This window comes from Mustela lutreola, chromosome 4, assembly GCF_030435805.1.
Source record: "Mustela lutreola isolate mMusLut2 chromosome 4, mMusLut2.pri, whole genome shotgun sequence".
Lineage (NCBI taxonomy): Eukaryota > Metazoa > Chordata > Mammalia > Carnivora > Mustelidae > Mustela > Mustela lutreola.
In genome coordinates, this window is record NC_081293.1 from 126,200,960 (window position 1) to 126,214,346 (window position 13,387).

General features: G+C 36.9%; 1 protein-coding gene across 2 annotated transcripts in view; it reads left to right on the forward strand.

Annotated features, from left to right (window-relative positions):
- Positions 1 to 13,387, forward strand: part of CROT (carnitine O-octanoyltransferase) — a 48,318-nt gene that overhangs the window by 16,654 nt on the left and 18,277 nt on the right. For both annotated transcript variants that reach the window (XM_059171008.1, XM_059171009.1), the window contains exons 7-12: positions 555 to 663; positions 3,455 to 3,548; positions 4,743 to 4,868; positions 6,185 to 6,286; positions 12,555 to 12,638; positions 12,718 to 12,825. In XM_059171008.1, coding sequence (XP_059026991.1) covers positions 555 to 663; positions 3,455 to 3,548; positions 4,743 to 4,868; positions 6,185 to 6,286; positions 12,555 to 12,638; positions 12,718 to 12,825 — 623 coding nt within the window. The remainder of the gene's footprint in view (positions 1 to 554; positions 664 to 3,454; positions 3,549 to 4,742; positions 4,869 to 6,184; positions 6,287 to 12,554; positions 12,639 to 12,717; positions 12,826 to 13,387) is intronic.

Below are 13,387 nucleotides of genomic sequence, written 5' to 3' on the forward strand. Positions count from 1 at the left end.
TACCCAGAAAATCATAGAATAAGTTATCAGTGGCTTACCAGGTATCATTAGAACCTTAAATAAAACTAGATTTGGCAAAAGCATTGTTGCCACACAGGCAAAGAGTGTTCTTTCTCAACTGAAAACTATTTTATTTAGAAACCATAGCTAGGTATTACTGCAGTTTAAATTATCTGATGAGTGGTCAACATTGAAATAAACCCAAAGAAAAATTAATTCAAATAGCTCTTCTCTAGGATTCCTTGCTACCCTTTTCCCCTTGTCATTGCTGTCCATGAATAAACCAGAGAGCCCTGCAGTAGTTTGGGATTTATACGAGTCTCAGGGTGTACAAATACTTGAAACTCCATGGGTTTTTCATGTTTCACATGGACAGTTTTCAAGAGTGTATATATCATAGTTGAAAGTCCACCTTATTATTCATATGATATATTTGATGAGTATATGACGAAGTATTGGAGCAAGGGTTATTTTCTTCTACTGGGTGTAAGTACGCAGTTTTACTCTTATGTAACTTTGAGAGCTTGAGTTGGTGTTTCTGTTTCTTTTTCCAGAGAGTGAAGGACATTCCCCAACTCACATTGCAGTGCTTTGTCGAGGCCGAGTTTTTGTCTTTGATATAATACATGAAGGATGTTTGATCACCCCACCAGAGATTTACAGGTTTTCATTCTACTTTCTTGAGTCTTGAGGTGTTAAGCCTTTGCTTGAGTTTAAAAAATAAATATTCAGAATTGCCTTTTTTATAGGCAAGGGTAAGCTAAAAAGAAGAATTTTATGTATGCTGATTTTTCAAAAGTATTTTTATTTCATTTTATTTTTAAAATTTTTAAAAATATTTTAGTTATTAGAGAGTGAGTGAGAGAGAAAGCACGAGCAGAGGGAGAGGTAGAGGGAGAAGCAGGCTCCCCCCTGAGCAGGAAGCCCGATACTGGGCTTCATCCTGGACCCTGGGATCATGACCTGAGCCTAAGGCAGATTCTTAACCATCTGAGCCACCCAGGCGCCCCTGTCTGCTGTAGCATTTGTAAATCTTTTTACTTTTTCAAGAAAAATCATTGTTAATCATCTGTTTTTTAGAGCAGCTGCCAGACCTTGCATTCCCACCAACTATAAGAAGGTTCCCCTTTCTCTACAACCTCACCAAAATCTGTTGTTTCCTGACTTGTTAATTTTAGCCATTCTGACTGGTGTGAAGTGGTATGTCATTGTGGTTTTGATCTGTATTTCCCTGATGCCGAGTGATGTGGAATAGTTGTATTTCCCTAATGCTGAGTGATGTGGAACATTTTTCATGCCATGATTAATGGTTTACGGCAATATCGAGCTGAAAGCCCCTTCCTGGGCCAGCTGATTGCAGCTGGCTTCCCCACTCCGATGCCTGGGAGCTCTGTCATACCTAGGCACCCCAATCTTCCTGTGACCCTGGGGATCCTGAGACCTTACTGTCCCAGCTAGAATTCCACCTCACTTTGCCACCTGAGCACCTTTCAGGTGGGTGGCCTTCACCAGAACAGACTTTCAGAAGTTCTTATTTTGTGCTCTGCTGCTAGATAATTTTCCAGTAGCTAGAAGCTCCCTCCCCTCCGTGGTTTATCTTCTTGTATATTTCCTCAGATTCACTTCTCCGCATCTCCTGCCTTGCAAAAAGTGGTTGCTTTTCTATTTGTAGAATTGCAGCTCTTCTTTCTTTAGAACTCTGGTTGAGTTCAGAGGTGTTCAGAATGATCTGATAGCTATCTAGCTCAATTCCAGGGACCAGACGAAACTAAGGTCTCCTACTCCTCCACCATCTTAGAAAGTCCTCTTTGTTAGCAATTCTTGAAACACATCAGGTTATCTTTAATCTTTGCACGTACTTGTGCTTTCTGTTTGGAATGCCCTTTTCTTCCTTATCCACCTTTTGAATAAGCAAGCATTCTTTCTCATGCCTTATGTTTGTTCACATGTCACCACAAAGTTAACTCTTTGCTGATTTCGCCTTCTCTTTCTGATAATAACCATCCAAATAGCTGTTAAGATTTCCTTCCTTTTTAAGGGAGGAAATAATGTTTAATTTAAGGGTGAATAATGTTCCACTGTGTGTGTGTATCTTTAGTACACTTTGTTTATTCATTCATCTGTCAACAAAAAGTTAAGTTGCTTCTACCTCTTGGCTATTGTGAATAATACTGTGGTGAACATGGAAGTGCAGATGTCTCTTCAAGGTCCTGATCTCAGTTCCTTTGGATATATACCCAGAACTGGGATTGCTGGATCACAAAGTAGTTCTACATTTAATTTCTTGAGTAACATCCATACTGTTTTCTATAGTGGCTGGACCAATTTACACTCCCACCATTTCTCCACATCCTCACCAACACTCATTTCTTATCTTTCTGGTAATAACCATCCAGATAGCTGTGAGGTGATATATCGTGGTTTTGATTTATACTTCCCTGATGATTAGTCATGTTTGGTACCTTTGCATGTACTTGCTGACCATTTTTCTGTCTTCTTTGAAGAAATGGCTGTTTAGTTCCTTTGCCTATTTTTAAGTCAGACTGGTTCTTTTTGCTGAGTTGTAGGGGTTCCTTATATATTTTGGATATTCTTATCAGATATAAATATCAGATATAAATATTCTTATCAGATACATGGCTTGCAAATACTTTCTCATATTCTTTAGGTTGCCTTTTAATTTTGTTGTTAACTGTGTGGAAGCTTTTGGATTGATGTAATCTTACTTGTCTGTTTTTACTTGTGTTGCCTGTGCTTTTGTTGTCTTTGTGAAACCTGTAGATTTTTGTCTGATGAAAATGTATTTCTTTGTTGAAGAATCCGTTATTTACTTGTCATCTGTGTAAAAATCTGATGAAATTCATCAGATTGGCAGAAGCAAGTACTTTGCGAGGAAATAATTTGTCTTCATCTAATAATCTTTACAATGATGATAAGTAGCAACAGCAAATGTGAAAATATTTCAAACTGACTGCACAGTACTTCTGTTTTTGGGGTTACACACAAATATTAATCAGATATAGTGTAATTTCTTAAGTACATATGCACATAGTTTTTAGTTAGATAAGATATGCATAATATTTGTAATATTATTTGTCATAATATTTTTCAAGTTCTCTATTGTAAGAGGTATTTATTGTAAGGAGTATTGACTTGGACCTTAGAAGTACAAGAACATTTGGCAGTATAAGTAATACTAGCCAAACAGTCAATTTATTTACTTAAGTTGTTGTCAAATGTACTTTTGTGTGAATAGGCCACATACTCACTTATTTTTTAAAAAATAAGATGGGTATGAGAGATAAATTCATTGCTTTTGAGATCATAATCCCTTTCTTTGGATAATATATGAAAACACAAATACTGATAAATATTATGACCTATTAAAGGCTAAAAGTAGCTAGTGATCATGCTTATGCTCTTTTAAAATACTCTTTCTTTAATCTTTCCTAAGGCAATTGACATACATTCACAGGAAGTGCCATAGTGAACCTGATGGACCTGGGATAGCAGCATTGACTAGTGAGGAACGAACTCAATGGGCTAAGGTTATATGGTTTTCTTTTGTTGTTATTCTTTTAAGACTTTATTTATTTATTCATTTATTTATTTAAAGAGAGCTTGAGCAGGGAGAAGGAGAGAGGACGTCTCAAATGGACTCCGCGTGGAGCCGGATGCAGGGCTTCATCCCCTAGCCCTGAGATCATGACATGAGTTGAAATCAAGGGTTGGACATTCAGCCGACTGAGACACCCAGGTGCCCCTCTTTTTTTTTTTTTTTTTTTTTTTAATTGAGGTATATTTGACATAAAATTATATTTGTTTCAGTGTACAACACAATGATTAGATAGTTGTGTATATATATAACAGAATGATCACAATAAATCTGATTAACATTCATCATCTCATATAATTACAAATTGTTTTTCTTGTGATGAGGACTTTTAAGATTCTGGGGGCACCTGGGTGGCTCATGTCATCATCCCAGGGTCCTGGGATTGAGCCCTACGTGGGACTTCCTGCTCAGAGTAGTGGGGAGTCTGCTTCTACCTCTCCCTCTGTCCCTCCCCTCGCTCATGCTCTCTCTCGTGCTCTTTCTCAAATGATTAAATAGATAGATAGATAAATAAATCTTTTTTTAAAAAGAAGTATTCTGTTAGCAATTTTCAAATATGTAATACAGTATTATTAACTTTACAGACCTCCTCCATGTTTTGAAAGTTTGTGTTATGTCACTTCACTTTCACAAAGGACCTACTTCAGTACTTATTTTTGTTCATTGAAAGAAACCCAGAAAGGATTTTTGCTGTTGTGAAAAAAAGCAAAAAGCAAAAATAGTGTTCAGCATTTTTTTTTTTTCTGCATGCGCCTCCCTGGCAGCAACAAGCTCCTTCCCCAGGAGCTGCCCTCAGTATCTCAGCATCAAGCTTTGAACATCAGTGCCTACGAGCATCTGTGCTTTATCTCACTTTATTTGTAAGTTCTCTACCAAAATGTGTCCTATGTTATCAGTAAAGCCTCTAAGAGAGGTCATTTTTTTGGGCCCAGGAATGTTCAAACATTTTTCCGTATAAATTAATAGTAATTGCTTTTCTGCTTTTTATCATTTTGACTTAAGAATGCTCTACTTCCAGATATCAGTTTACACTTTTCTTGATGAACCTTTCCCTGACAAATTATTTTGAGATTTTTCTGGATATAGTTAATTTGTAATATTTAATCACTTTCTCTTTATACATTAGGCACGAGAGTATTTGATTAGTCTTGATCCAGAGAATTTGACTATGTTAGAAAAAATTCAGAGCAGTTTACTGGTATATTCCATAGAGGATAGCAGTCCACATGTAACACCAGAAGATTATTCTCAGGTATGTAAATATCTTGCTCTGCTATTTCTTCTCACTAATTATTCTGGAAGACTCTTGTGTATACCAAAGATGAGAAGATTTTTTGTTATATACAGGGTCTTAAAATTTTTTCGTAGCTATCATATATATTTACCAGGTTGGAGCTTATACATAAATAATCCTTCATAAAGGATTGTTATTGTCATTGTTTAGGTAATGTAGATATATCTTGGACATTGTTTAAAGAAGTATGACTGTTGTTTGCATGTACAGAAAATTTGCATAGGACACTGGGCTAAGTGAGCTTATGCCAGGGGTGACATGAGAACGTGCCTGTGACCCACCCCAGTGTATCTTGACACCTTAGTTGCTGGGGTCTATCCTAAGAGTTATAGCACTATTGACAGACTTTAGTGAGTTTAAGAGTAAATGTGGTCTTTGTTTCCCCTCCCCCACCCACTCTGGGTAATATTATCATTTCCTGGGAAATAATAAAAGGTAGTAGTCTTATTTGTAGACGTCTCTTGGTCTTTTGAAAACATTTATATTGAATGATAGAAATAGTACAGAGTTGGAAAATCTTGTAGGTAGAAATAGCTTTCTTTTATGTAAATTGAACTTTATTTTTTAAGTAGGAGAGTTACCAAACTTCTTGAGGAAGAATATATTCTAATGTAGTACTGTTTGAACTTTCACTGCCAGAATCTAGTTAGACTTGCGTTTAGATTGCAGTCTACTACATATATACACACTTGTAACGGAAGTTTCAGAAAATAGTAATTACTTTTACTATCTGTGATAGAGTCTAATATTTGTATTCTCTCTTTTTTTTTGTAATGAATGTTTACTGTGATATATTAAATCAATTTCATGACTCCCTAATGAGCCAAAGCCTACTGTGTGAGAAACAACCTTAGTGGATATGAATTCAGTGTAAATTACAATATTATTAAAATATCTTCTTCATAAGTGGACTCTAATGACTAAACTTACCACAGCTTCTTAGACTATTCAAGCTGCAAAAGCTTTGTCTTTTCTTTTTAAGTTCTCTAAACCCCCATGACTATTGTACCAGCTTTCTGTTTTTCATAGGATTTTTGAGATTTTGAGAAATACTTAAAGGCAGGGCTGGAATTAGTATTATCTCTTGAGTATAATTATTATCATTTTACTAAATTTGGTTTACCTGAAGAGGAAAAGTGGCATCTTATATATGTGTGTGTGTGTGTGTGTGTGTGTGTGTACTTATATAATATACACAGACATATAAGATGTAAATACTTATAAACCTCTTAACATTAAATTCTCTTAACTTTAAAATACTACATGTATTTTAGGTAACCACAATGACCCTTACAGGAGATCCAACTGTACGCTGGGGAGACAAATCTTATAACTTGATTTCCTTTTCCAATGGAGTATTTGGCTGTAGTTGTGATGTAAGTCAACTTTCTGAAGTTATTTTTCTTTTCAACTGTTTAGGTTAATTTAGTGGCAATAAACTAGGTAGGCTGTTCTGTGTTCATATACATACACACTTTGATAGCTCTGTGACATTATACTAAAAGGTTTAGTTTTGAATTCTCAGTGAAAACAGAGAATAGGACAAGTTATTTTCATTTGTATTATGGCTAATAGTTTGGTGTGTATCTGCAAAGTGGAAGTTGCATGTATTTTATGTAGTTACGGATTTTAAAGAATTATGAAGCTCTTTAAAATGCACTATTACCTATTGAGAATTAGAACCTATTTCTTTTTTTAAGATTTTCATTTATTTTTGCAAGAGATAGGTAGAGGAGAAGAGAGCATGAGTGGAGGGGGGAGGGGCAGAGGAAGAAGCAGACTCCCTGCTGAGCAGGGAGCCCCATGTAGGACTCCATCCTAGGATCCAAGGATCATGACCTGAGCAGATGCTTAACTGATTGAACCACCCAGGTGACTGAATTACAACTTATTTTAAAAGATTCAGCATTATGTCTATGTTCTTTGCACAGAGAAGTAGATGTGCATATATTTCTAGATTTTCCCAGTAATTTAATTATTTTCCTAAAATAGCACATAACCTTTGGAACATTTATTTACACTATAGAAAATAAAGTGTCAGGCGCTTCTACTATTTTTTACCTCCTTATTTTAAAAAAATCTCTTTATTCTCCTGTGATCATCTTTATTAAGTCTACCTTGCCATTTTCTGATAGACGTTCAAGAAGTCTGTGAACCTAGAAAATTAACAAGAAGTTGCAATATACACTTACAATCTCATTGTAAGATCTTTCATAAAATATGGAACTGACTATAAAGTAGTGTGAGGTAGTTTTTTTTGACCTGTCATATTGATCTGGGCTCAATAGCTGTATTAATCAGTATTTATTCAGTTTTAGGTGATAGAAACCTAAATTATACTGATATTAGCTTAAGAATGTATTCGTTGGCATAGGAGTACAGTTAAGTTTGGGTAAGACTGACTTCCAGTGTACAAATGCTTTCATTAGAAATTTCTTTCTCGGGGCGCCTGGGTGGCTCAGTGGGTTAAGGCCTCTGCCTTCGGCTCAGGTCATCATCCCAGGGTCCTGGGATCAAGCCCCACGTCGGGCTCTCTGCTCCGCAGGGAGCCTGCTTCCTCCCCTCTCTCTCTCTGCCTGCCTCTCTGCCTACTTGTGATTTCTCTCTCTCTGTCAAATAAATAAAATCTTAAAAAAAAAAAAAAAAAGAAATTTCTTTCTCCATTTTTTGGCATTTTTTCCCTTTGTTTAACTTCATCTTCAGGTAGACTATCCCCTGTGATTGTTGTATCCACAATCTCATGTCTTCACAGCTCCTTTCACAGATTAGTGTTCCGAATGGAAATGGCCAGCTTACCACGGCTGCCCTCCCCCTTCTTCCCTCCAGTGGTTCCAACACAAGTCTTGGGAATAATGCTCACTGGTTGTTATTGGCCTTTGTCTATCATGTGCCCGTTCTGAGGAGTCAGGTACTCTTAATTACCTGGCCTGGGTCACATGTTAAACCTTGGAATCTAGGGGGTAGAATCATTCTCATTCAAACCATTACAGATGTGTGGTGGTTGCCTGCAGAAAAATCTTGGAAGAAGGTTAAGTGGTTGATGAGCAGGTAATAAAACTAGTTGTCTCTTACAGTAGCTCATCAGAGTGAAAGGTTGCTATGAGTGCTTTTAAAGATTGTCTTTCCTCTTCCTTGGAGTTCATTGTTGACAAAATATTTCTTGTTAATTGCCTCAGTTTTCTTCTCTTGAGTTCTTTCTTTTATTCTTCTTGACTTTCTTAGTCTGGTTTATATTATCACTGTTTCCTGGAACACTATCCTTTGTGGAGTAGCTTACTACTTCCTACCGTCTTCCTCTCTTTCCTCCTTATACGTACTCAGACACTTAACAGCCTTTTCCCAGCTGCTGATTCTAACCCTAATGTTAAGTCTCACTTTTCCCTCCTGTGTGTGTTCTCTTCCTGTTTTAATAGTTTCATTGACTGTTTTTATATAGGTAGCTTGCAGTTAGTCTTTTTTTTTTAACTTCCAGTTACTTAACGTAAGTGCAGTATTAGTTTCAGGCGTACAGTATAGTGATTCAGCAATTCCATACATCACCTAGTGCTCATCATTATAAGTGAACTCCTTAATCCCCATCACCTACCCACTACCCACCTCCCCTCTGATAACCATCAGTTCTCTATAGTTAAGAGTCTGTTTGTCTTTCTCTTTATTTTTCCCTTTGCTCATTTGTTTTGCTTGTTAAATTCCACATATAAGTGAAATCATTTGGTATTTGTCTTTCTCTGACCCATTTAGCTAAGCATAATACTCTCTAGCTCCATCCATGTTGTTGGAAATGGCAGAACTTTTTCATTTTTTTATGGCTGAATAATACTCTGTTGTATATGTATACCACAACTTCTTTACCCATTCATCAGTTGATGTAGCAGTTTTTCTTTTCTAGTTTTTATCTCTTCTCATTTTGAGAATTTCATTGTATATTGTTCAAACTGCATGTTATATTATTACATAAGGTTAAGTTGTTCTCATGATCAAGAGCTCATCATCTTACTTGCCGCACTCACTTACAACCCTCAACGCCCTGCACACACAAAAAAAACATATTGCACTACTTTGGTTTTTTTTTAAGTTTTTTTCCCCCATTTTATTTTTTTTCTGTTCCTGCATTCATTGTTCATGCACCACACCCAGTGCTCCATGCAATATGTGTCCTCCTTAATACCCACCACCAGGCTCACCCAACCACCCCCAACCATCCCCTCCAAAACCCTCAGTTTGTTTCTCAGAGTCCAGAGTCTCTCATGGGTTGTCTCCCCCTCCAATTTCCCCCAACTCACTTCTCCACTCCATCTCCCCATGTCCTCCGTATTATTCCTTAGGCTCCACAAGTAAGTGAAACCATATGATAATTGACTCTGCTTGACTTATTTCACTCAGCATAATCTCCTCTAGTCCCATCCATGTTGATACAAAAGTTGGGTATTCACCTTTTTTATGGAGGCATATATCCATTGTATATATGGACCATATCTTCCTTATCCATTCATCTGTTGAAGGGCATCTTGGCTCTTTCCACAGTTTGGCAACTTTGGTCGTTGCTGCTATGAACATCAGGGTACATATGGCCTTTTTCACTACATCAGTATCTTTGGGGTAAATACCCATTTGCACTACTTTGATTTTTATTAATAGTACTAAACTCTTTCTATTTGGTCAAATTTAGGATGAAAGTAACTTTAGGGATCTTCATTATCTCTGAATAAAGAATATTGGTCCCATAATAAACATACATCTCACCACAGATGAGATCTTTGTTGTTGTACTTGTATGGGCATGTTTTATGTGTATGTATTAACATCCATTTATTTATAAAATTGATCTGATTATCTCTCCTTGATAATCTGCTTTTAAATATCCCATATTAGTTTCTCTCGTAACTTAAGATGATTGTAGAAAAAACAATTTAACCTCTGTAAAACATCATTAGTAAATTGTATATAGTTGGTCTTTGAACAACATGGGTTTGAACTGTGTAGGTCCTCTTAAATGAATTTTTTTTCAATAAATACATATTTTACTCTGTGATTAAAAAATAAGGTAGAAGTTGCCACATGACTAAAAGTGAAGGGAAGGTGATGGAGAGTTGCTGAGAAGGCTGGAACAGCAGGCTGTCACCTGCTTGTGGCACTCATCATCGTACTACCTGTGCAGAGTTTTTGGTTCACTGAGATTTTCAACAAAAAGTTGTGAAGGGGCTGTCTCTGGAGAGGGATTCTCAGCGAGGTGCCAAGACCAGTCATTGTCCATAGCTGGCCAAGGACCACAGAATGATAATCTGCTCTCCCCCCACCCCGCCATCCCTAGGGGTCCAGGGAAATACTTGGGGCGGGATAGCACCAGGTAGTAATGTGGGCTCTAAGGCCCAAGGTAGGAAGGAGAGCTGTCTGAGGTGCTGAATATTCTCTACAGCAGAGAATTAATATTGCTGGGAGCAGCTTGCCAGAAACTGATTTAGAACCACATGGAGGGACCGGAAGGAGAAAGCAACCTAGAGAGAAGATAACAGTGCTGTGCCTTCCCCTGTTCTCTGCCTTTCCCTGGACTCTGCCTGAAAGGAGGTTGCCCACATTCCTGGGTAGCTTTGCTAACTTTGGGTGGGGATGAGGAGATGTGTGGTGCCTTATTCTACTCCTGTACTATATAGGTTTTTCCTTATGATTTACTTAATAACACTTTATTTTCTCTGTTTTTATTGTGAGAATACAGTGCATAATACAACACAAAGCATGTTAATCGACTGTTTTTGTATCGGCAAATGTTATGTTCTGGTCAACAACAGGCAATGAGTAATTAAGTTAGTTCTGGGGAGTGAAAAGTTATATGTGGATTTTGATTGCATGGGAGGTCAGCTTTGTTCAGGGGTGAGCAGTATATTATATACTGTAAAAGTTGGTCTGTTCTAAATGCAATACCATGTTGCTGCTCTGTTCCATTGGTGTTTTAATATGTACTTTCATGATCACAGTGGTTAATTACATTTTCCTCTTGGGATTTAAAATCCGGGGTCAACTATTTTGTCTTCTCTATCTAAGGTTTATTATTGGGCTTTGTGACGAGCACATAGGAAGCATGTAATAAAGAGTTAAAGACTAAAAGCAGTTACTGATTATTGCTGTGGTCTACGTTCTGTAGGAAGCACTTTATGAGCATTATGAAGATCATTTGTTACATTATTAGTCCCACTAACAGATGAGGATTAAGTAACTTAAGAATTAAGTAACTTCAACAGTTGCACAACAGTTGAATGGTAGTGTGTGGACACAGGATTGAAGCTCTATTCCTAGAAAGTATGTTACACATAATGTCTCCATATAAATAAAAAAAAAAGGGAAAAAAAGCTAAATGAACAAATAAAACATCAGGAAAGCATATGAAGTTTTCATATTTCCTAAATTTTCTTTAAAAATTGATATTTAGCTTTCCACCATGTGGTGGGTAGGTAGAATTACCAATCAGAGGTACTTTTATCCTTTAACCTTGCTCTTTCTTACTGGGTCCAGTAAAAGAATTAGAAATTAATTATACTGTTTCAAATGAAACAATATGTTTCATCTGCAAATTCTTTGTAAAATTTTTAGATGCAGTTAGAAAATGGACTTGTTAATGACCTGTGAGTGTCATTATTGTATCAAAGGATAGGTGGGTTGAGTTGCTCATGCATCTACTTCAGACCTCCCTCAAGAGTCTTTTCGATGCTGTAGCTGCTATCTAGTTGGTAAACAGTATTCATACTATATTTCTAGGCTCCACTGGGCTATGAGATAGGCCTACAGATCTCTGTAATATTAGGGTGATACTCAAGACACTTAATTTACTCCTCTGAATGTGGACGCAGATGTGCTAGTCCATATCTTAAGCCTTCCTTCTTTCTCTCCAAGGCTGGTAGTCCCACATTCAGTTCATGAATGGTAACTGTTTAATGTAAAGTGATAGGAGTAACATAGAGGGAAAAAAACTGATGGAATTGTCGCCAAAGGACATGGAGAAAAGAAAGCAAAAATTTGTCCTCCAGAATAAATGATGGAAAAGTTCACTAGTTGAAGTTCCTTACTCTCTATAATATAGCTGTTAAATCTCTAATACCCCTATAACTCAGCCCATCTTTCCAGTATTCCTTAAACATTGAGAAATATTTCTGCTGCATCTAAACACTCTTGTAGACATAAACACAAACTGATTATGCTTTTTAATGCTCACCTAGTGGCCTGTCTTTACTGATAAAGTTCATACAGTGCTCAATTTAGCCTTCAAAAAGTCTGTCATCCTCCTTTGCTTTTTGCACAGTGCTCTTCAAATTTCAGAATGTCTTAGCATTGCACACATACACCTGCTTTCATTTCCAGTTTAAATAATGGTTATTTTCTCTAGATAGTTCATGGTTGCTTTACTTACACCCCTCCCCATTACCTCAGGATCCCTCATTAGGTGCTTCCAACTTTAAGTATTTGTTCCTTTACAGCAAATAAAAGACAGCAGTCACTTGCTGTGCCGTAGGATTTCTCTGTCCTTGGGTCAGGCATTTGAATTCTGTACTTCAGTATGTATTAAGATTGGAGGGGAGGGAAATTGAAAATAAAATATTGGGTCACGTTTTAAGTTGACATGAAGTATTCAAAATCTTGTGTATTTTCATTTTAGCATGCTCCTTTTGATGGAATGGTTATGGTAAATATCAGCCATTATATTAATGAGAAAGTTTTTGAGAATGAAGGAAGATGGAAGGTATGTTAGAAAAAAATTTTCATTTTTTTTCTTAATAGTTTTTTGTTTTAATATTTTAAAGTTTTTTCCCTGTTTTCAGGGTTCAGAAAAAGTACGGGATATATCACTTCCAGAGGAACTTGTTTTCACTGTGGATGATAAAATTCTAAATGATATAAATCAAGCTAAAGCCCAATTTCTCAAGCAGGTAGATTTTTTAAACTTTTTTTTCTTAGATACTAAGGCTTTTCTTTCAACTACCACATATAAAAATTGGGTCATCATCTGAGCATGACAACATAAAACAATTTATTTATTTATTTTTAAATATTTATTTATTTAAAGAGAGAGCACAAGCATGGTGGTAGGGCTGGTGGCAGAGGGAGAGGGGGACTGAGAATCTCAAGCAGACTCCCCACTGAACCCAGACTAATATGGGGCTCAATCTCATGACCCTTCATCATGACTTGGGCTGGAATCAAGAGTCTGATGCTAAACTGACTGGGCCACTCAAGCACCCAAACAACATTAAAACATTTTTTTAAAAAAGATCTTATTTATTTGGCAGAGATACAGTGAGAAAGGCAACACAAGCAGGGGGAGTGGGAGAGGGAGAAGCAGGCTCCCCGCTGAACAGGGAGCCTCATGCAGGGCTCTGTCCCAGGATTCTGGGATCATGACCTCAGCCAAAGGCTGATACTTAACAACTGAGCCACCAAGATGCCCCAACATTAAAACATTTTAAATTGTAGCTTTGATCCTTTAATTTT